Source organism: Pristis pectinata, chromosome 8 (genome assembly GCF_009764475.1).
Source record: "Pristis pectinata isolate sPriPec2 chromosome 8, sPriPec2.1.pri, whole genome shotgun sequence".
Classification (NCBI taxonomy): domain Eukaryota; kingdom Metazoa; phylum Chordata; class Chondrichthyes; order Rhinopristiformes; family Pristidae; genus Pristis; species Pristis pectinata.
Genome location: NC_067412.1, coordinates 4,527,878 through 4,551,442, shown reverse-complemented (window position 1 = coordinate 4,551,442; position 23,565 = coordinate 4,527,878). Strand labels below are relative to the sequence as shown.

General features: G+C 39.5%; 1 protein-coding gene across 1 annotated transcript in view; it reads right to left on the bottom strand.

The window, feature by feature from the left end:
- Nucleotides 1-23,565, bottom strand: part of lmtk2 (lemur tyrosine kinase 2) — a 104,212-nt gene that overhangs the window by 40,737 nt on the left and 39,910 nt on the right. The window contains 3 exon segments of the mRNA XM_052021233.1: nt 566-702; nt 21,888-21,975; nt 23,396-23,514. Coding sequence (XP_051877193.1) covers nt 566-702; nt 21,888-21,975; nt 23,396-23,514 — 344 coding nt within the window.

The following is a 23,565-nucleotide window of genomic DNA, read 5'->3' as shown; positions in this document are numbered from 1 at the left end:
GGACTTCAGTAATTTAATAGGCTGTGTCTTATTCCAATCATATTGAATACACAAGGTTAGCTGAAGAGCAAATATTTTAGGTCCAGGTTGTAGTTTTGACAGAGAAGGATTTACTGACGGTTTAAACAAAAAGTAGTTTCATACTTCTTGCCCTTGTTTAGTACCAATGACAGAGCAACACCTACAGTGACACAATTACTCAAGTTCAATATTTAACCATCACTATTCAATACACAAACTTCCTTAGTGCATTCAAGTGAATAGATACTTTTTCAATAAAGAAATAGGCTTCCAAATTAGAAAATATGTTTCAGAGAACTATTATTTCCAAGCTACAGAGAATGCAATGCAACAGTTTGAATGCACATGTGCACAGCAACAGTTTTAAACCATCTCGACTGAAATCACAGAAGTGCATGACATTGAAGTCTGCCATTAGGCCCATCATGTCTCTGCCAACCCAAAAGAGTTCTTTGTTCCATTTTCACAAACTGTGTCTTCCAAAATAGTAATAATTTTGAAGGGATGCTACATTTTATCAAGCTTTACACATGTAAAAAAATACCTGTGCACAAAACCGTGCTTGTGCAGATGAGCAAGTCCAGCAGCAATCTCACAGGCCATCCTTTGCAGCTGCAGCAGTTCTGAACCACGGGGACTTTGCTCGTGTTGCTGACTATGCAGGTAGCCCTTTATGTCACCCTGTAAATGCAAAGAAAGTGCATTGTCAGTCATGCCTGTGCTGCCCACTGTTAACAAGGTTCTTTAACCTACACCCAAAATACATAGCAAATTCCAAGGGACAAGCAGCACAGTCATCCTGCAAATTTCTTTTCCTTAAATAAATTTTGCATTGAAGAGTTATACTACATGTCAGGCAAGCCAAACAAGATTAAGGGGAAGGTAGTTTTGCTCAAGTGTGACTATGGAAAGGTCCCCATCAGGGAATGGAACAATTATCCCGTCCACTGTGGGGGGGGGGGGGGGGTTTCTCATTTGAAACTTTGTGAGATTTAGACAAACATTAGCAGCTCCTCATTCCAGAAATGCAGAATGTTTCAGTGTATTTCACAAAAAGAAAAATTAGCTGCATTTACTTCTCATGCTATTAAGTCTTGCACCTGGTAAATACTTCTTCCTGTCTGTTACCTTTATAATAGTATATTTCCCAGTCTACATGCATACATTGGAGATCAATGCCAGTGGTCACAAAACACCAAACGTGCATCATATATCAAAAACAGACCTAAAGTTTAATGCATTAATTTCTTTAGGATCAGCAAAATAATAATGTGGCCAATGGTGTAACATATCTCAAGCTACAGGAGACACAAGAGGACTGCAGATGCTGTAATCTGGAGCAAAAAACCTGCTGGAGGAATTCTGTGGTGGAGCAGCATCTGTGGTGGTGGTGGGTACGAATTGTCTATGTTTCCAGTCAAAACCCTGCGTCAGGACCAAGAGTGGAAAGGGAAGATAGCCAGTACTAAGCCTCTTTATAAATACAGCAAAATATCTTTATCCTTAACTGTGCTGCTATTTCTAGCCTCTTGCACATCTCACTAATAAAGATACTGTAGCGGCTGCTACCGCGATGTGAAAGCAAGACACTAGTCGGTGGGCTGCAGAACAAAAACTGATTTATTTCCCCGCCTTGCGCGGGCCTTTTAAGAGGAATGGTTCTCACCCACCGAAAACTGAAATGATGTATGCACTATGTCATCAAACTTTTCCCACACGCGGGTTCTCCCCGTTGCTCGAGGAAGACGAAGGCCCAACACCATCTTGGGCCTTGCCGCTCCGACGACACGTGACCCGACCGCCGAGCCGGTTCACTTGCTCGGACGGTGAGTCGCTACACAACCAGCCCCCCCCCCCACCCCCAACAGAACCGGCGATACGGTCCCCAAGGTTCGCAGGCTGTGCTAGCCATTGCTTAGGAGGTCAGCCTCTGCGTCGCAGTGTTGGGGACCTCGACCAGTTGTTGTAGATCTAAATGGGCTGGTTTGAGGCGGTCCGTCGTGAAGACCTCTTCCTTGCCCTCAATGTCCAAAATAAAGGTGGACCCATTATTCCTGAAACTTGCAGGTGGGCAGCATCGACGGGCCTCCACACCCCACCTCTGATAGTAGAAACACAGCTCGTCACCAGTGTCGTCGTCTGTGTTTCTGGGGTGTGGTCGCTCGATTGCTGGGACTGGTTTAGGTAGGCGTTGGGCTCGCGGCCTGGCGATTTGGCTGACGGACGACCCATTCTTACGTTTGCCTTCCACTGGACATCTGCCCGGGCAGCTACCTCACGTGGGTTGCTGAATCGGCGTCGGCCAACAGCAGGTGAATGTCATCGGGTAGTTGTTCGAGGAAGGCCTGTTCGAACATTAGGCAAGGCTTGTGTCCTTCAGCCAAGGCCAGCATCTCGTTCATTAGGGCCGATGGGGATCTGTCCCCCAGGCCGTCGAGATGAAGCAGGTGGGCGGCGCGCTCGCGACGGGAGAGGGCCGAAGGTCCGAATAAGAAGGTCTTTGAAAGCCGGATACTTATCCTCCGGAGGAGGAGACTGGATGAAGTCTCCAACCTGGGCGGCTGTCTCCTGGTCCAGAGAGCTGACCACGTGGTAGTACTTTGTGGAGTCGGAGGTGATCTGCCGAAGTTGGAATTGTGCTTCAGCCTGGTCGAACCAGATGCTGGGCCGAAGCTTCCAAAAGGTGGGCAGCTTGAGTGCCACTGCGTAGGCTGCTGTGTTGTCATCCATTGTGTGGGTCCAAAATCCATTTCGACTGTCGGCGTCACTAATGTAGCGGCTGCTACCGCGATGTGAAGCAAGACACTAGTCGGTGGGCTGCAGAACAAAAACTGATTTATTTTCCTGCCTTGCATGGGCCTTCTAAGAGGAACAGTTCCCGCCTCACCGAAAACGGAAATGACGTATGCGCTATGTCATCAAACTTTTCCCGCACGCGGGTTCTCCCCATCGCTCGGGGAAGACGAAGGCCCAACGCCATCTTGGGCCCCGCCGCTCCTATGACAACGCGACCTGACCCACCAAGCCGGTTCGCTTGCTTGGACAGTGAGTCGCTACAATATCTGAAATTGGTCTAACAGTGGTGGACATGCCTCTGACTGCCTAGACTGCAAATTCTGAAATTCTACTCATGCTCTACCACTACTTCTGTTCTGTTTTAGGATGCTGCTTAAAGCCTCTTTCCTTGGCCAATACCATGAACTTACATAGCATCTTTAATGGCCTCGAGCAGTTCACAGGACTTCTCCAACAAAATTTGGCAAGCCACAAGTAAATAAAAGGACAAATGACTAAGAGTTAGGTCAAAGGTAAGAAAGGAAACATTGATACAATTTTACTGCACTTGGAGTACAGTGTGTAGTTTCAGTGTCTATACTTAAGCAAAGATATACTTACATTGGAGCACAGAGAAGTTTCACTGGGTTGATCCATGAACAAAAGGTGAGCCTATACTCACTGAGGTTTCGAAAAATGAGAGGTGACCAAAGATTCAGAGGGGGATTGACAGGGTAGAAGCTTCTCCTGATAGGGTTATCCAGAACCAGAGGGAAGAGTTTCAGAATAAGGGGGTCATCCATTTAAGACAGATCAGGAGGAATTTCTTCTTTGGAATTCCACCCCAGAGGTGGAGGTGGAGTTATTGAAAATATTCAAGTGGGGAAACTGATAGATATTTTGAACCACAATAGGAGTCTATGGGGAGAGAGCAGGAAAATGTGTTTTGGCTAAGATTGGATCAGCTATTATCTTGCTGAACAGCAGAGCAGATTCTAGTGTCCAAGTGGCCTACTAGTGCTCCAGTTTCTTTCTTATTTTCTTTTAATGAACACCATAAAGAGCACACGAGAGAGAGAGTGCGCCTCAGGGAAGGACTTTATAGGGTCTCTTCAACAACTGGAGCCACAGTGCCCCAATGTTGGTGCAATTAAAAATGGGAGATGCAGAGGAGGCCAAAATTGGAAGAGATTTCAGAGGTTTATAGGTGCAATAAAAGTAAGTCACTGGAATTGGCAATGTCACAATGAGATTTAAAACAAGATGAGGAAATTTTAAAAATGGGCATTCCTTAACCTGAAGTAACATTCAAGTCCTCCCCAGGTTACAGCAGGGTTCAGTCCCTAAGAACTGTTCATAAGCCACAGTTCACAAGTCGAAAATGCGGCTGCGCAGCAATATATTTAATTAAAAACATAGCTAACCAAGGGCAACACGTAGTTAAACCAGAACATTTAATTCAGATTTCTCTACAAATGCAATGATATTGCTATGAACCAAGTTTCCACACAGCAGAAGATGCCTGCAGCCCCACAGCAGTCAGGAAATCTACCCTACCGGTCTCATAAATGCTTGTTTGTATGTACAGGCTATACATAAGTTAGGCCTTCGTAACTTGGGGAGGATCTACAGTTAGCAAGTAGAGGGATGATGAACGAACAGCTCTTCATGGAAAATCAGATAAATGCAACAGGTTTTAGATGGACTTAAGTTGATGGAAGGTGAAATTGTGGCTCAGTGTCTTATTACGTTTGACAATGCATCTTAAGCCATTAAAGGAACTTTAAATGAGATAAAGAAGATTCCTTTTTCCAAAAAGGATTTAAATTTCTTGTTATACAAGTATTTCATATTATACAAGTATTTCATATTATACAAGTATTTCATATTATACAAGCAGATGATGAAACTAAAACAAGCAGTGGATTTTCAGTAGCCATATGCCTTGCGAAAAATCAGATTTTAAAAAAAAATTATAAAATTTGTAAATTATTTAAATTCAATCAGGTTATATTCCTGAACTTCACTGTAAATTTTTTACTAACATGGTTCATATTAGATGGCTTCTACTCAACGGCTGAGTTAGTTTGATGATTCCATCAGTATGGACTGTGCTCAACCTGTGCTGACAAATGGTAATTAAAATCACATTTGCACAGTGAATGTGTCAGCATTGAAAAGCACACTTTCGATTAAGACTTTTCGATTTTTGGCTGCAATTTTCTTCAGTCAGCTACAGGTAGGAGTCATCAAAAGCATTTATACAAAAAACTTGCACTTAAAGAATATCCTACTTGATATTTACCTTCATACATCTGATGCACTTTTTGTTGCAAGATGCTTTGGGACTTCAAGCTCATAAAATGTGCTCCATAAATCCAAGTTTGTTTTTTTTACATGCACAGAAATTTATAAAAGCAATTTTCACATCACTATCAATTCTCAGCTGAACATGACACTTTCCAAAGCAAAATATATAATGGGCACAACCAGTAAATCATTGAAGGGTGTTAATATCATCTTTTAATTAGACAGAAGTACTAATGGCATCAAGGAGCAAAAAAGACATGGCAGAAACTGTTCAGGTTAATTATTTAAAACACTTGCCTATACTGTAATTACATTCAAAATTGTTAAATATTGAATTTATCGGCACTATAGGTTGCAGTTTAAAGTTTTAGAGTTTATAATATAGGCAAAGTTAACAACCTTAAGTCTGGCTCTGTATGGCCAACACCTAATGTGCTCCAACTCAAAAATCCATCATCCTGGTCAAATGCATATGCTCCATTCAGAAGGATTTTTATCCCCTTGAAACAATGCTCCCAATAGCATCCAAAGACTCCATCAAAAATTAAAAATGACCTCTGATTAAGTGCCTCTGTAATAAACAATCAAATTTAATAAACTGAAAAATAAAACAGGAATCAATGAGGGGCTGAACTTTTTTGGTGCTTAAGGCGATGGAAGTGCCTCGTGCAAAGAGAATCTGTGCCTGGTATCCAGATGCTATCTGTTAAACTAATGTATTATCTTATTTAATAAATGTTATAAATTACAAGATGCTGCTACCAAAACTCATCCAATTTTTGGTTAATACAGTGACATTAACATTTTTATGTTAGCGAAGACCTTCACTAAAAATAAATTGCAACATCTGCGCTTTGCCCAGAGTAGATCAGAATCACAATAGTTTCAATTCCATAATGATTTGTGTAAGATTGTAGAGCAAAAGAAAAGCTTTAAAGATTTAAAAGCTGGAATTATATTGAAATGGTTTGCATTATGATTTTATGAAAAGAGAAAGAATGACAGACAAAAGAAGAGCTGGTTACTAATGCTTTAGTTACCCATGACCAAGGATAACTGAAGAGAAAACGACAATGCACTGGATTCCTGAAGAATGGAGTGTTTTGATTGATGACGTGACCGTGGTTGAGCTCTTGTAGAGAGGAGCACAATAGAAGCTGTGCAGCTCTGCAAAAATGGAGCTTCACCATACACATTACCAAGCCAATAGTCTCATCACTCTGGATACCAAGGCACGGTGCAGCAAGGAACAAAAGGAGATAGAATAGTTGAATAATGAAGAGGCTGGTGTTGTGATAGCAAGAAAGTCATTGTATTAGAAAATGCAACATAGTTCCTTGCTGACACGACTTCAACAGCACTTGTATATATAAACCACACACCAATTCTCAGTGCACGAGGCACTCCTAAGCGACTCAAGATCCAGAAAAGTTCAGACCGCCCTCAATTCTTGTGCACCTTGTTTTATTTGTCAGTTTTATAGTTAAATATGGTTTATTACAAAGATGTTTAATCACAGATCATTTTTAATATTTGACAGACACTTACAAAACCACAAGGAGTGCTAACCTTCCCCGCCCCCCCCCCCACATTATTTTGATATTTGCGCCTTGGGTGTGCGGAACACTTTTGTGACAGTTTTTGCACAATGCTACAGATGGACGGACTTACTCAGAAATAAATGAACGCAGAGATAAAAATAAATGCATATAGCTTCACATAAGGCATTAAAGACTTGCAACTGATATTACAAAAACCTATGATCGAAATTCATCCTGAGGTGTGAGCAAGTGTCATACAAAACTGACGAAAGAACCAAGTGTCTGTAAAATACATGGTACAACATTCCAAATGCTCATTAGCTGATATGCAATACTCTTGCTGAAGTAGTAATCAAATTGCTTGCCATGATAGGTCAGCATTAGAGGAGGGGCAGCAGATGTAAATAGAATTTACAAAGCATAAGGATTTTTGTTTGAAATATCGCTGGTTCAGTACACAAAACACCAAAATGGTGGTGTAGCAGCAGAGATGTGCTCATTTTTACAGTACAATGCATGTTTGTCCTAACATGCACATAATGACAAGATAGGAGATGTTAACAAATTTCTAGAAATTGTATAATCAATAATGTATTTGATCTCTCAAAAATTAACTAAGTGCACAGTCCATCATCTGGTTAAAACAGTTATTCTTGCCCAGGATGTGCAGCTTGTCCTGACATGTGTTTTTGTTCCAAATGCTGATTAATGATCTGTTATCAAAAGATATCTGGATCTAGCAATAAATATGCCAAGGGTTTCCCCAAATTCTTGGTTTAATTGCAAGCCCAGGTTAATGGTTATAGAGCATTCAAGGAAACCAGTATTTTTTTTTTGAAAACAGAATCTAATGATTTTCTATTATTTTGGATCAGTGAAAGTTGGTATTGGTTTATTATTGTCAATTGTACCGAGGTACAGTGAAAAGCTTGTGTTACAAACCGATCGTACAGGTCATTTCATTACACAGTGCAGTTACATTGAGTTAGTACAAAGTCCATTGATGTAGTACAGGTAAAAACAGTAACAGTACAGAGCAAAGTGTCACAGCTACAGAGAAAGTGCAGTGCAATAAGGTGCAAGGTCACAACAAGGTAGATCATGAGGTCATAGTCCATCTCATTGTATAAGGGAACCGTTCAATAGTCTTATCACAGTGGGATAGAAGCTGTCCTTAAGTCTGGTGAATTAAAGGACTGTAGGAGTGTTATTAAAAAAAAACAAAATTGATTTATTCTTGCCTGGTATATTTTACTTTTCAGAGAAGTTGAATTTAGTTTTTATTTCAAGAATCAGAGTGGTACTTTCTGCAGATTGAAGACATGGTTGGTAAATTCTCTTAATTCAAGTGTAGACTCCAATAGTAGAAGCCACTTACAATGCAGCAATTTTATCTTCTGCAAGTGAAGTTACATTTCACAGAAAGCACGAGCTGATGAGAAGCAGGCCTTTACATGAATACACTAGAAGCTGGAATTGCAAGTTAGATAATTTTAAATATAGATAAAAATATCTCACTGGAAGTAGCAAAAATGAAGAATAAGATCTTGACATTACAGAATCTCTCAGCATTTCCAATTTTTCCCTTTAAATATTTCATACTATTATTGAAGGAAGCTAGAATTTGGTTATATGTGTTATAGTTCTGTATCAATATAATTTTACTGGCATGTTGGGGTGGAAATGGGATTGGTGGAAGAGCAATACAATCAAACATAATACTCATCGTGACCAATACAAATTCAAATGAACGTGAACTAGCACCATAACAACTATTCCTTTTCAAATGAAGGCACAAGAAGCTGCAGATGCTGGAATCAGAAGCAAATAAATGAGCTGCTGGAGGAACTCAGCAGGTCAGAGAGCATCTGCCCAGATGAAGGGTTTGACCCAAAACTTCGACTGTCATTTTCTACCACAGATGCTGCCTGACCCTCTAAGCTCCTCCAGTACCTCATTTTTTTTTAATATTCCTTTTCAAAGGCTCACTGACAAGGGTAAAAACAACGACAATCATTCCACTAATAAGTATTGATAATTCTACATTTTAGTTCAAAAAAACAATCACATAACCTGAAGCTCAATTCACTACTCAAATTTGAACTGTTATGAAGCTCAATTAAAATACCACATTTGTTTGGTAGTTTTTCCCATTATGATGGAGCCAGTATAATTTCATCCATGGACATTTTTACTGTTTATCTAGTCTCTATGGAACAAATAGTCATTCTTTCAATGTTAGGTTATGTGTAGCAACAGCAAGGTCAGCATTTACTGCCATCCTTAACTGCATTCAAGGTGCTGATGGGCCATTACCATGAATCTCTGCAGAGCTTCTGGTAAATATATACCAACAGTGTCATTGGCTAAGGAATTCCAGGATCTAGACTCCATGCCAATGAAGGAACAGGGTCATATTTCCAAATGAGGGTGGTTTGTAACTTGGGGAACCTGCAGATCCTGCTGCCCTTGATCTTCTTGGTGGTTGAGGCTGCATGTCTGGGAAGTGCTGTTGAAGTCATGTCAGCAAGGAACTACACTGCATTTTGTAGATGGCACACACTGCAATCATTGTAAAGATGATGATGACGGGAATAAATGTTTAGAGAAAAACAAACTGCTGGGGGATTTCAACTGGGTGAGCAGCTACTGTGGAGGCAAAGGGGTACTTTGTTTTTTGCTCCAGACTAGAGAACCTGCAGCATCTTTTCTCTCCAAATGTTTAGGGTGATATCAATCAAGTGCATTGCTTTATCCTGGAAAGAGTCAACCTTCCTGAATATTAAGAGCTATACTCCTACAGGCAAGTGAATGTGTTTGGGGGAGGGGGGCAGGTTGGTGGTCAGGAAGCAAGTCACTCTCAAGGCAGTTTACCCAGCATTAGACCTGCTTTTATAGCTAATTGAAATGAGCTTCTGGTCAGTTATGACCCCCAAGATGTTGACGGTAGTGTCAGTGAATGTTATGGGTATGTGGATAGACTCCCTCTTCAGCTGATCTTTTGGGGAATACACATTATTTGCTACACATCACCCAATACCCAACTGTTGTCCAGGTCTTGCTGCACGAAGGGATAGGCGTTCATTTACTGAGGGGACGCAAATAGAATTTAATCATCAGGAAGCATCTCCACTTCTGAAGTCACCGATGAACCAGCTGAAGATGATTGGGTCTAGAACTATGCCCCAGCAACATCTGCAGAGATGTTCTGATGCTGCAATGATTGACTTCTTATACCTGCAACCATTTTGAAGCACGACTCCAACCATAGAAGCATTTCCTCCTTGATGCCCATTTTCTTCAGTTTTATCATGGTTCCTTGATTCCATACCCAGTCAAATGTTGCCTTGAGGTCAAGGGCAAACACTCTCACCTCAGCTCCACAACTCAGCTTTGGTGCACATTTGAAGGTCTGAGCCACCTGACCCTGTCAGAATCCAAACTGGGCATCAGCAACCAGGTCATCAGAAAGCAAGGAAACTACAGTCATACAGCATTCAACCAAAAACAGTTTATATTTTTGATGACTGACAGTACAATCCATAGTTTAATCTTTCATTTCATAAAACTAATCTAGAAAAGCTTTCTTTGTTATCCATGGAAATAGCTATGGTTAGACTCAACACCAATGCCCTAAGTTTCTCTACCTCAAGCATAAATAGAGACAGTGTACATGAACTCTAAATTTCCACTAATGGCATTAAGAATTTGAGTCCACTTGAAAATCAAATTAGATAATCAGGTCATTAAGTGCCAAAAGGCAGCACAACTGTGGATGACAAATCAAGAGGACAATGTTAACAGCTAGGGAAATTCCAACATGGAGAGAGAAATGAATTATTCAAAATGCAACGCATTCTCCACCTTACCTAGTTAATACTATTAACTTCAGAAGCCAAGAAATATTTCTACTTTAGCACTGAATTCTGGGGTGCAAAATTAAACCAGATCTGCTAGAAATTCAATTTAAAATCTAGTTCCATTCCAGTGAGTGCAATGTCCGTAGTTCACACCCTTCAAAGCAATCCCTCATAAAATGACTAAATTCATGGTAAAGACTTGCATTTGAATTGTAAACACTATTGTATGGGTACAAATTGACTGTAATTAATTTTACAGGCATCAGGGTCTGACAAACAACAATTAAGAGACATAGGAGCTGACAACCTGTTTCAATTATGTTGGTTGAGGAATAAATATCAGCCAGGACTGCAGGGGAACTCTTTAAGTTAAATAAGGTGCATAGAATTTTTATCCCTCATCTGATTTGGTAATTGGGCCTTGGTTTAATACCTCAATAAAATGTCTGTTCTAACAATGTAAAAGCTTTCCTCTTTCCCTTGTGCTACTGGTTCTCCCACATTGGAGCACTTGCACATTTAAGAGAAACATACTCAGCTGAATTTATTACAAAATAAATTTGTGTGACATCTATCTGAACTATCCAGGATCAAAGAGCTTTTGCCAATTGTTACAATTGATTAAAATTGAATAAAAGGTAAATGTTTTGGAAGTATATAAGCAACCGGTAACACTCTACAGTTTGCCCTAGATGGCAGCCTTCAGCTACTTATTTTTCCACTAATAAGAGAACCTGTCACTCAGCTGAACAGCAACTGGTGCACTGCAGTACACACCAAATAGGAAGGCTTACACGTTTGAACAAAATGCACTGAGTCAGGAGGTTCCTTTTACAGAAGTGCACGTTTACAGCTCAGAATCGCTTAACCACCTTCGTGCCAAAAATACCACAAAGTCTACAGTGATCCATGCTTATATTTTGCTATTTCTCTTTAAAATTGAATTCAAATTTTTAATTTGTTTTTTAATCAAAACTATTGTCATATTTCATTTGCCTGGTTCTGAAGAGCTGTTGCTCTTGCCCTCCCAAAATTAGACACTACCAAAAACAAAAAGCCAGCTATAAATCTTGTCAACACCCTAGAGCACTTATTTCACTTTTGATTATGCAACCAAAAGCAATTCAGCATCACTGGAGTGAGCCTGCTTGCAGCACTTCAACTCCTTAAGTTGTGCTGATGTATATATTTGTGTCACCTTAAATAAGTGTAATGTTTAATACCGTTTAGAAATGATAAATATATCGTACATCTTAGATGGTGTGATAAGGTTATTCAGTTAGTTCTCTTTCCTCATATTTTCACGTTTACCTTTAGTAACTGCTTGTGGAAAATTACTACTGAATCTGCTTCTGCAACTTTTTCAGGCAGCCCATTACAGATCTTAACTTGCTACATCAAATATTTTAATTCCTTTTGGCTTTTTGTAAACTAAACTTATGCTAACAGGAATATTGTTCACATTTGGTTTATCAAGTTCAGTTTTTCCAGTTAAGCTGAATCCCACCTAACACAAAATTATATGGGTCAGTTTACCCATGAGCATCTAACTTGGTCTCAAAAGGTGTCTATCCATCATCCTACAAGATGTATATTGAATTAAGGATCTGAGCAGAATTCATCAGTAGCATCTTTAACACATAATACCAAAGGCCTCTGTGGTGGCGGAGTCTTAAATAAGAAATGCAACATTATGACAAATAACTTTAGAAGCGTTTGCCGACCTAAATGACCTCTAGTTGAGAATGCTTTGATTTTAAGGTGATTTTGTTTTCAAATATCGCGCCCCACCCTCCCACCCTTTCCCAACATGGTAATCTCCTCCAGCCCTACAAGATCTCCACATTATTCCATTTACAGGCTTTGCACGTCTGACATTTTAATTGATCCCTAATTTTCAACCATACCCCACAAGTCAAAATCTGTTCCACCCAACCTCAAATGCAAGTACTTACATCGAGGGCATAGAGTTCCATCACATGGGTAAAGCTGATAATGGGTACCAGCAGGACTCTTCAAGGACAGATACAGCAGTTGGACCGCTCATACTACTGTATCAGGGAAGCAGCAGCAGACTTGAATTTGGGGTATGTGTTATATACTAGATATTCAGCTGACCCACATTGCAACCACCCACTTTGGAAAGACTAAATTTACAATGTTGATGAAATCAGAGTGTGCTGATTTATGCAAATAAAAAATTCCAACAAGTAGCGAGATATCAAGGCTCTAATGTCAACAGTAAATGAGTTTTGACTTAGTGCAGTCATTCTAAGTTTCAGAGCTAGGTAAAGACAGTAAATGTGTATCATGTTAAAAAAAATGCTGAAATCAAGAAAAACAAAATGAACTGCTAAAATAGCCAGAGAATGGAAGGACTGATCCAGAACATTCCAACATGCCTCCAAATGCTTTAAACCTCAGGTATGGTAGCCCATAAACTGCTTTTAATCTAGGTATTAACATTCAACTTGAAAAATTTAGAACAAACTTATCACAATATAACTCATATTTAAGAAATGAAGCCAAATACATTTTCTTGTCTGACACACTTTGACTTCATTCACTTCCAAAATTAATAGCTCATTATTCCAAATATTTCAAATGGATGCTTAATAGAGATTATACTGATATCATATGAAGAATGTTTGATTGTAATATTGCCATGTATTGTGAGGAATGAATGAGTACAAGTTCCTTTACTCCAAAAAATCTGGCATCTGAATGAATATTTCAAGAATCTTCAGTCCTGCTTGTCCCCATCGATAATGAAAAACTCTTGGGAGAGTCTTGGAAACTGGGAAAATTTCCACTGTTAATGAAAGATTTAGAGATTTTTCAATATTAATAAAAGATTTCAATCATTTGAAAAAGGCCATTTCCTCTGCTTCAGTTGATGTGGAGAAGTCATCAATTTATAATTTACAGAAAGGGAGATAAGCTGAAGTGAGAAATTTATGTACACAGTGAGCTATTGGCATGGGTTGTTTTCCCAGAAGAAGTGGCCAAGGCAGAGACCACAGGATGTCTTGACAAAACTGGATGTATGTTTGGCACAGAGTAACACATAGGGAAATGGTTTGTTTGAGACCTAATCTGTGTTTAGTCTCCCCAATGCACTACTTAATTATAAAAAAAGGGAAAGTGGCCTATCTGTATGCTTCAGTTCTACAACTCAATTCTGACTTCAATCCATTAACCATTTGAGTGCATAAATTTGGTCTATTCCATGCCAGGATTTAACTCTAGAAACATCAGAAGGCCAATTTAAATGAAGACCCTTCAGTCCAATTCATGACATCTTTCAGCGTACCAACCATTCTAAATGCAACATTCAGCTACTTCTTACAAGACTTCAATGCCCTGGCTGTAATCACCATTCCTGCCAACCTGTGCCAGCTGACTACCAGCTGTATAATGACTAGATTCTTAGCAGCTATCCCAGATTTTCACTTTAAAGCCAGATACCTGAAGAAAATGCAGGAAAAGAGAGTACAGGTTATGTAACATTTAGTTTCTCTGGTTTATTATGTGCCCCATACACAGGCCTACCAACAATTCTACAATGTGTCTAATTAGGAAGAACTACTATTCCAAGAGCACACTGATGCTCTGTGAAACTATTAATATATTACATTAATGCACATTCCCCCAAAAGGTACACGAGTCTTCACTCTGACAAAAGCAAATCAGTAAGTTGTTTTCTTTTTATCATTTCTATTTGTACCATAGAATCTTCATTACAACATCAAGATCTTCTCAAAGATGGGCGCATGCAACTGAAAACTCATCGTAACCCCGTAGAGTCAAAGAGTAACAGCATGGAAACAGGACCTTCGGCTCAAGTCAACTATCCCAGCCCTAGAACATTGTTGCAGAAGTTCCTTATGTCAGTCACCTAGTGCCAACCATCTTTAATTGCTTCATTCATGACCAACGGCAGTGTCTTTAAATTATCTTAATTTTACATTCAAGAATCCAGAATTCTATTGAGGTTAGACAAATCTCAAGTGAACCTTGAATTAAAAAAAAATGTCTGCACAGCCAAATCTTGAATGAAGAGGATACACACTCAAGTTTTATTTTATAGGTAGTCTATGCTTTATTAATTGCCTCTAGACCTAGCCACCAGGTGCATTACACTTTAATAAAAGACAAATCAGCTTCATTTTAAAGTTGAATTACAGTCAGCTACATTCATCTTCTGAAAATTTATATCCGGTGTACAGAATTTTAAAGATATATCAGACATCATGGAAGATGAGCAAAAAACAAGCTGCTGGAGGAACTTGGCAGGTCAGGCAGCATCTAGACTCCAGATGAAGGGTCTCTTCCTGAATCACTGACTGTCCATTTCCCTCCACAGATGCTGCCTGACCTGTAGAGTTCCTCCAGCAGTTCATTTTTTGCTCCAGATTCCAGCATCTGCAGTCATCATAGAAGGTGACTTGGTAAAGCAATACATTAAGGATGCCATGAAACAGAATAAATTAATGGCTACATATCCTTCTGGAGTAGTTGCTCAGGATCAAGAATGACTTGCTCCCTCTCCAGTCCAGATGAGCAGAAAATGTCAGTATGTGAATTATTTTAATATGGGGTGAACTGGCAAATTAGATTTAAGGATTGATTAGTCGAGATACAGTGACTGATGTTTAATGGGGTCATTCAGAATATACAGAACAGATACATTCCAACAAGAAAGAAGAATTCCCAGGCAAGAACTCGCCTAAATTAAAGATAGTATGAAACAAAGGAAATAATTGCGCATTGAAGAGTAGCAGGTCAGCACATTGGACAAAATACAAGAACAGCAAAAAAATAACTGAAGGATAATAGTGAAACTCTGATAATTCTGCACCCCCAGAACTTTGGTTGTCCCAGACTTGCAGAATTTCCAGACTATTGGATGTTGCTCCTATTAACACTCCAACACATCCTTATTTCACTTTTTAATTTTACGTTACACAGTAGTAAATAAACGTTCTAATGAACATAGGAAATAAAGCCTGGCAAATTGAGGAAATAAAAAATATGAAAACGAATGGTGTAAAACAAACGGTGTAAAACAAACAACTCTGCAATTCACTTTGTTCTGCAGCATAGAAAATGGCAGACTGCACTAGAATAGACTTACTTGTTTAGCAACACCAATGAGCAAGCCAAATGCCAAACCAGCGAGATTCATGAACAATTGGATACCGAGCTTTGAGTTTTATTGTAATAAGTAAAAAGTAGAGTACAAGATAAATCTAGCCTAATAAGTTTTAAAACTGGTAAGTTTTAAAACAAAAAAAATTAATGGTATGTTGGTCCTATGGAAAATGAGATGGGAAATTTATAAAGAAAAACAATGGAATAGTGAATGAACTGAACCAGTATTTTGCATCAGTCTTCACTTTCAAGGATACAAGTAACATCCAAGAAACAGTTGTAAATTGGGAAGTGGAAGAAAGGAAGGTACTCATGAAATTACGATCACCAGGGAAGTGAGACTGAGCACATCATTGGAGCAGCAGACTGATAAACTTCCAGGCCTCAATGAACTTCATTGAAGTGGCTAGTGAAATAGTTTGTGTTGGACTTAATTTTCCAGAACTCCCTAGATTTTGGGAAGGTTCCATTAGATTGGAAGAGAGCATATGCAACTCCTATGTTCAAAAAGGGATAGACATAGCAGGAAACTATACAGGCCAATTGGCTTAACATCCGCCATTGGGAAAACATTAGAAGCTTTAAAGATGACATAACAAGGTTGGACAGGCTGGGCTTGTATTTGATAAAATTTAGAAGAGGGAACAATTGAAATATTCAAGATTCTGATGGATGGATATGGAGAGAAAAATCAAGAAACTGCAGGTGCCAGAAATCTGAAATGAAAGCAAAAGGTCTTCAACCTAAAAACTTGAAGTCTGTTTCTCTTTCTACTTAACTGCCTGACCTGCTGAATGTTTCCAACATTTTCTGGATGTGGAGAGGATGTTTTCTCTTACTGGAAAATCTAAAAAATGGTGCCAATGTTTGAAAATAAGGGATTGCCCATTTAAGACAAAATTTTCTGTCACAGATGATCAAGAGTCTTTGGAACTCTCTTCATTAAAGAGTAGTAGTTGTCTTTAAATGCATTTGAGGCACATGGGAGTTTGATAAGCAAAACAGTGAAAAATTATTGTGTGTAGACCGTTTAGGTTACAACCTAATCAGCCATGATCTTACTAAACGGCACAGCACCCTCAAAGAATTTCCCACTAATTCTCACCCCCAATCCACTGAATGCTCGCTCTTTCCCCACAGTGAGGCCACCCATGACCAGTGAGGCTTGCTGATTGCCAAATCACTTTCCCCACACTAGAAATAGAAGCAGAAATAGGATCCTCAGCCCCTCAAGTATGCTCTGCCATTCAATAACATTGTAGCTGATCTTTTACCTCAGTTTCACTTTCCTACACTGATACCATAACCCTTGATTCCCAGTCCCAGCAGCCTTGCTGTCCACAGCATGCAAGCTAGCACAGACCCCTGGATTTCTCCCAGAAAACCTCAAGACAATTTTCAGCCACCTGCCCAGTGCTGTCTGGTTTCAGCAAAGTGCAATCTCCTGGTGCTCTATGGAAGGTAGATTCATCCTGTGGAAGAGAACGTCTCACACTGCCATCATTATCACTCAGCATAAAAAAAAGACACTAAGCTCATCTCCCATGCTTCCTATGTCCCACAGCAGCTTCACACTTAATGTCTGGTGCCACAAGAACCAGGGTAGGGATCCCAACCTTCGACTAGTATAGGCACAACCTGATTGACCTTTCCTTTTGGAATGGTTCCTTTGCCCCACAGGTCAGCCTTTGGATTGTTTCTGTTGCAGGTTAATCCCTCCTTAGGTTTGGATATATGCAGTGTCCCAGTGTTGCCACTCCTACTGCAGCAGTGGCAGGATTTCCTGGCTTCTATACTCCATCCCCTTCGCAGCAGAGGCCAGCATTTCACTCATCTTCCTGATTACTTGCAGTAACTGTCAGCTCGCTTTGTGTTCCTGTATGAGTACACCCATACTTTCTGTACTGCAGCATGCTGCAGCTTCCCACCTTTAAACAACTGCTTCATTTCCCTCCTGTTCTTTCTGCCGGGGTGGTTGGCCTTCCCCATATTTTACTCCATCTATCAATTTTTTTTGCCCACTTTGCATAATCTGCCTAGATCTCTCTGCAGCCTCGGTGTCCTCTTTACAACTTGCTTTCTCATCTGTCTACATGTTAACCATATTACACATTAGAATGCATTTTTTTCTAATTCACATTGGGTTTTGAACCGAGAATATTTTCACCGTTCCAACCCTTGGCATGGTCCAGGTGAGATGCACATCTGTGATGTACGTATCGGTTATTTATCACACACAGAATGTATATACATGCCTCTCTTCATTTAAATATTCCACTTGCCTAAGCTTAGGCAGAGTTTAGTAATACCTCAAGTGATGAAGCTTAACTAGTTAAAATCACAAACTTTAATATAATATGCTAAGGACTTTCTGCCATTTGTTCAGTCTGCTTCACTCCACCAATTCAGATAAATGGATCAACTAGAGCAAAGGGAAAAGAATCAGTCTGGCTGCCCTTCCAGGCTCCATTAACAAGTCAAACTGACAGGGTTCCACCATCAGTATTCTTGGAAGTAACTTAGGCTTGCCTAGTTCATCACCAAATTAACCTATATGCTTGGCCCCAACCTGGTGTAATGGACCCATACAACCCTCAAAAGATTTTGCTTCTTCATTCCTTCAGTCTCCCTATTTTGCCCAAATCATCAATGCTTGTTCAATGCCAAGCAGAAAAATTAATTAACAAATTTACCCACAGCAATCAAGCATTCAACCCCAAATTCAATATCCATATTATGTGGCACATTTTCCCCATCGTTATGGCTGGTGTATACATGAAACATAACATAAACAATGAATACAAGAACTGAGTGTCTGAATCACCTCTGTATTGGAAGTTATTTATGATAAGCAAATCTCCATATGGGACAGTTTAATGGTAATATAGCTTGGAAATTATAATTAAATTTTGGTGAAGAGGAGAAAGTGAAATGAAAGACAGCTATCAAAGATGCTTTTGAGCAGGATGTTGTGACAGGTACTGTCGGGCAGCTTCAAATATTTGATATTAACTGGTCCAAGTTAGCTTTCACAAGCATCTGCTTGTGTACTCAAAAAAAACAAAAGATTAAGTGTCAATTTCCATTTTTATCTTTCCTTGATTTTTCGCTTCATTAATGCTCCAAAATGCCAATGATAAACTACGTCTTAAGTACATCTTATCATCTCCAAATGAACTCAATAGGGCAATAATTAATGCAACACTGGTGGTTTTCAAAGCAAGATCCACAGGTGACAATTCTTTTACACCCAAAACATGCACTTTCTCCCCCCTAGCTTTCAACAAATTTTAAGCATAGTCTTGGTAAACCAAGCAAAACAAGGCATGATGTCATCATCCTTACACGAGATTATCTGTGTGTACTTAATACATTTAGGATCTATTTCAATACATTTCACCAGAAAATTGGACTTTTTTTGCATCCAGGGAACCAGGCTAAAATGCTATTCAAACCTGCAGAGGAATCTATTGTTATAAGAAACATTACATCCCATGAAGTCAGTATTTTATTTTCTGATTTGTAATCTGCAGACATTATTAAAGTAAAATCCTCACAACAGAGGAAGCAATTTGGAGTCTGATTTAAGCCCACAACAATATTGATTAAAGATTAAGGAATTGTTTTAAAATTTGCAGTACCCATTACATTACTGAAGAACACATTTTGATTTAATGCTTTTGCAATGCTCTGGATTAGATTAGATTGTCATATATGCCAGAGTGCAATGAAATTCTTTGTTCACATGAACTCATAGGGTAAACAGTATACATGGTAGTAAACAGTACATGTATCCCTATACAATATTTTTCCTATAATGACTTGTACACCTGCAAATCAACCACAAAGTCCATTCATTTTTCAAACGTAGTTTAATAATCAACGATTAGTTAAATGACAGTAGTTAGCTGCACCTGAAAGTTCACATAACAGAACCTCGAATCCATTTTGGTCCAATCCCAGTTTCAGTCCCTGACCCTACCCCAACTGTAATGATCAGAGAGCAAGGTATATTTTTATTTTTCATATTTTTCTTATGACAACAGAAAGAGGCCATTCAACTCAGTGGCACTCAGAGCATTCACACAAGCTCCACCTTTCTTGGTAACTTATTCTCTCACATTCCCATCAACTCTCCTGGAATTCCCCTGCTCCTCACTTACGCAAGGGACAATTTACAGTAACCTACCAGTATGCCTTTGGGACCTGGGAGGAAATGGGAGCATCCGACGGGAGAAATCCACAAAGTCACACCATAGGACTTGTACTATGAATGGTAGGGCCCTGGGGAGTGTTATGGAACAGGGGGACCTAGGAGTGCAAGTGCAGTTCGCTGAAAGTGGCATCTCACTTAGATAGGGTGCTGAAGGAGGCGTTTGGCACTCTGGCCTTCATCATTCAGGGCAGTGAGTATAGGAGTTGGGACATTATGTTGCAGATGTACAAGATATTGGTCAGACCACACTTGGAATATTGTGTACAGTTTTGGTCGCCCATTATAGGAAAAACTGGAAAGAGTGCAGAGAAGATTTGCGAGGATGCTGCCTGGAGTCGGGGGCCTGAGTTATGGGGAGGGGTTGGGCAGGCTGGGACCTTGTTCCTTGGAGCATAGGAGATCGAGGGCTGACCTCACAGAGGTGCTTAAGATCATGAGGGGTATAGATGGGGTGGACACACATGGTCTTTTTCCCAGGGAAGGGGAACTAAAAACTGGAGGGCATAGGTTTAAGGTGAGAGATGGAAGTTTTTCAATGGACCTGATGGGCAACTTCTTCACAGAGGGTGGTGAGTGTATGGAGTGAGCTGCCGGGGGAGGTGGTTGAGGCAGGTTCAATAACAACATTTGAAAGACACATGGACAGGAACGTGGATAGGAAAGGTTTGGAGGGATATGGGCCAAACACAGACAAATGGGACTAGCTTGGTGAACACCATGGTCGGCATGGACAAGTTGGGCCGAAGGGCCTGTTTAAATGCTGTATTACTCCATGACTATGACTCTAAAACATGCAAACTCCATACAGCCAGCACCCAAGGTCAGGATCAAGCCCAAATTGCTGGAAGTGTATAGCAGGAACATTACCAAATAAGTTGCTCAAATACCATTAATAAAACAACATGAAAAGACATTTTTTTTTATCCACAGGGAATGTTAGAAATAACTCATTTGAAAGTTAATCAGAAAACAATTTTAATTTTTCACCATGATATAGATTTCCGCACAGGCAAAAAAAAAGTCACAATGTCCAAGTTCAATTAAAATAACAATCATTCAGTATCATCAATATGACAATTGGAAGATAAAAGTTCATATGTGCAAGGCAGCTGACTGCAAATGGAAAATGCAGAAGCTAACCAAAATGCATTTCTGCACCATAAACCTTTGAAATATGGCTTTAGAAATAAAATGAATCACACTAACACCCACAATTTCCTTCTCATTTTTCAGACTCTGGCATAATTTGTAACTTAACATGATTTCAATCTATTGAATAAAGAACCTTTAAAATAGTGGGTGGGCGTGTGCCTAGAACTTCGTATTAAGATCGGGGGTACATTCTGAAACTACTCAAACCCTTTCTGATGGGTTGTAATCTCATCCAACCTCTAATGGAATAACAATTTTCATGTATGTTATACTCAAAATTTCCATAACATGAACATGGAAGGCAACAATTAAAAGTAGTTGTTAAATATTCAGAAAAAGATTATTAGTGCATAATCTGACAGCTTTAAAATATTCAGTAAGTTAACGGGGAAACAAGCATAAAAAGGAAAATCCTTGGTAGGGAAGAATATTGCCAACAATGCAATTAATGCAAATAATGCACATTGCCAATAAACTCTTCAGATCATTTAGGAAAAAAATGGTTAATGCATTTCTCCTCTATGGGAATATTTACATTGTTTCAGCTCAAAAAGCAGCTGGTTTAAATGCAAGACCTTAGATGTCCTAATTACGGCATTCAGCAGCCCCTCCTCTGTCCAGCTGCATTAATAACAGATAAAATCAACATTCAGGAATGGGAAGGATGCAGGTGCAGCCCTAAAATACATGCAATGGGCTCAAAATCATGCAGCAGCCTGTTTTGACTGGTATTATCCTCTCTGCTGCACAATAGTCTATTTCTGCCATAGTAACTGAAGAAAAGCAGTATTTCACTGGGTTATCAAGCACAGAGAAACCTTGTTGTGGATTACAGCATTGAAACTGGTATTTACTTACCAGCTGACAAAATTCAAATACCAACAGATAAGGGACAGCTTCCACGCATTGTCCCAAGCAGTGGAGCACATTTGGATGTTGCAAAACTCTGAAATTAGAAATAAAGAGCAAAACTATTAGGCATAGGGATTTCATATTCTTACATTATAAGCACCATCATAGGAGATTATTTTAACTAGCCATCAAAATTATTTTACCATTTCAGCCGCCAGCAGTACCTTTCATACAACTGGTGTATCACAAAAGATTGTGACTACACTAAGTTCCACTAAACACTGGCACGCACACATACAAATCCAAATGCAAGCGTAGAATTAACAGTTTTCAATGCCCTTTGATAACAAAAAACATTTCTGCAAGTCATTCACTTCAGCTAAGAGCAACGCAAGAAAAAGGTGGCTCAGCGGCGTAGCGAGCAGAACGTGGGTTCAATCCTGACCTTGGGTGCTGTCTGTGTGGAGTTTGCATGTTCTCCCAGAAACTGCATGGTGGGTTAATTTGCCATTGCAAATTGCCCCTGGTTTGTAGGGGAGTGATAGAATCAGGGGGAGTTGATGAGAATATGGGGAGAATTAGAATGGATTATGTAGGATTTGTATAAATGAGTGGTTGAGGGTCAGCGCGGACTCCGTCGGCAGATAGGCCCGTTTCTGTGCTCTCCCTCTCCATGCCTCTATAATCTTAAAAAAATCCAGTTCTGCTTTTCCTATCCTCAGATATCTGCTTAGTCCGCACAACTTCCTGGATTTTTCTAATAGAAAAGCCTTACCGCATATTAGCAACTAGGCATGAAATGACCTGACAAAAAAAACCTGGAGAGAAGTGTTGGAAAAAAGTTTATTGTTGGTGCAACTAGTTACCATTTTGCTGGTGTGAGCGAGAGATGTGATTTGTACATACAGTATACAAATACAAGCTCTAAGCAAAAATCTGCCAAAAGCATCTGTTAAAACAATTTATTAGTTGATGACACTTAAGTGACACGTTTATAGCTCTCAATATGCCCATCACTGAAAAGAGCCAAGAGCTTAATTCCAATTTCCATTAGTGAAAACGCAATGAAATACTGTATGGTTAACTTATTATCAATAGACAATAATGAAGATGGTTTCTATATCACCCATTTTTGAAAGTTATTAAAGAACCCGAACAAAAACTTAAGAAATAGGAGTGGACCATTCAGCCCCTAATGTCTACTCAGCCACTCGGTGCTGCAGCTGCTCTTTTACCCCAGCACCACTTTCCTGCGCACACCTCATATCCCTTAATTCTCTTAATATCCAAGCAATGCAAAAATAAAATTTTAATTCTATCAATTTCAAATTTGTATCTGTAATTGCAAAAGCAGACCCAACAACTGTTCAATTTACAGTCCGTGAAATCCAAAAGGTTGACTGCAGATAAAATCCATTACTGAGGTTTGTGGAAAACAAAAATCATGTAGATCCCAGCCCAAATGTTTACAATTTTCCTTATACTGTACTGTAAGAGTGAAAAATATTACTAACCTGTAAGCCTCCCCATTTTTAAGGAATTGATGATGCTCCGTTGAGCTTGCACTGGCTTTCAGTTCTTTAATAATCACTCTGACTAAACTGGAATCCTGGTAGAATTCCCCAAGAAGAACCTTTCCAAAATATGCAGAAGAGGACTTTTAAGTACTTCAATTCTCTGAAAC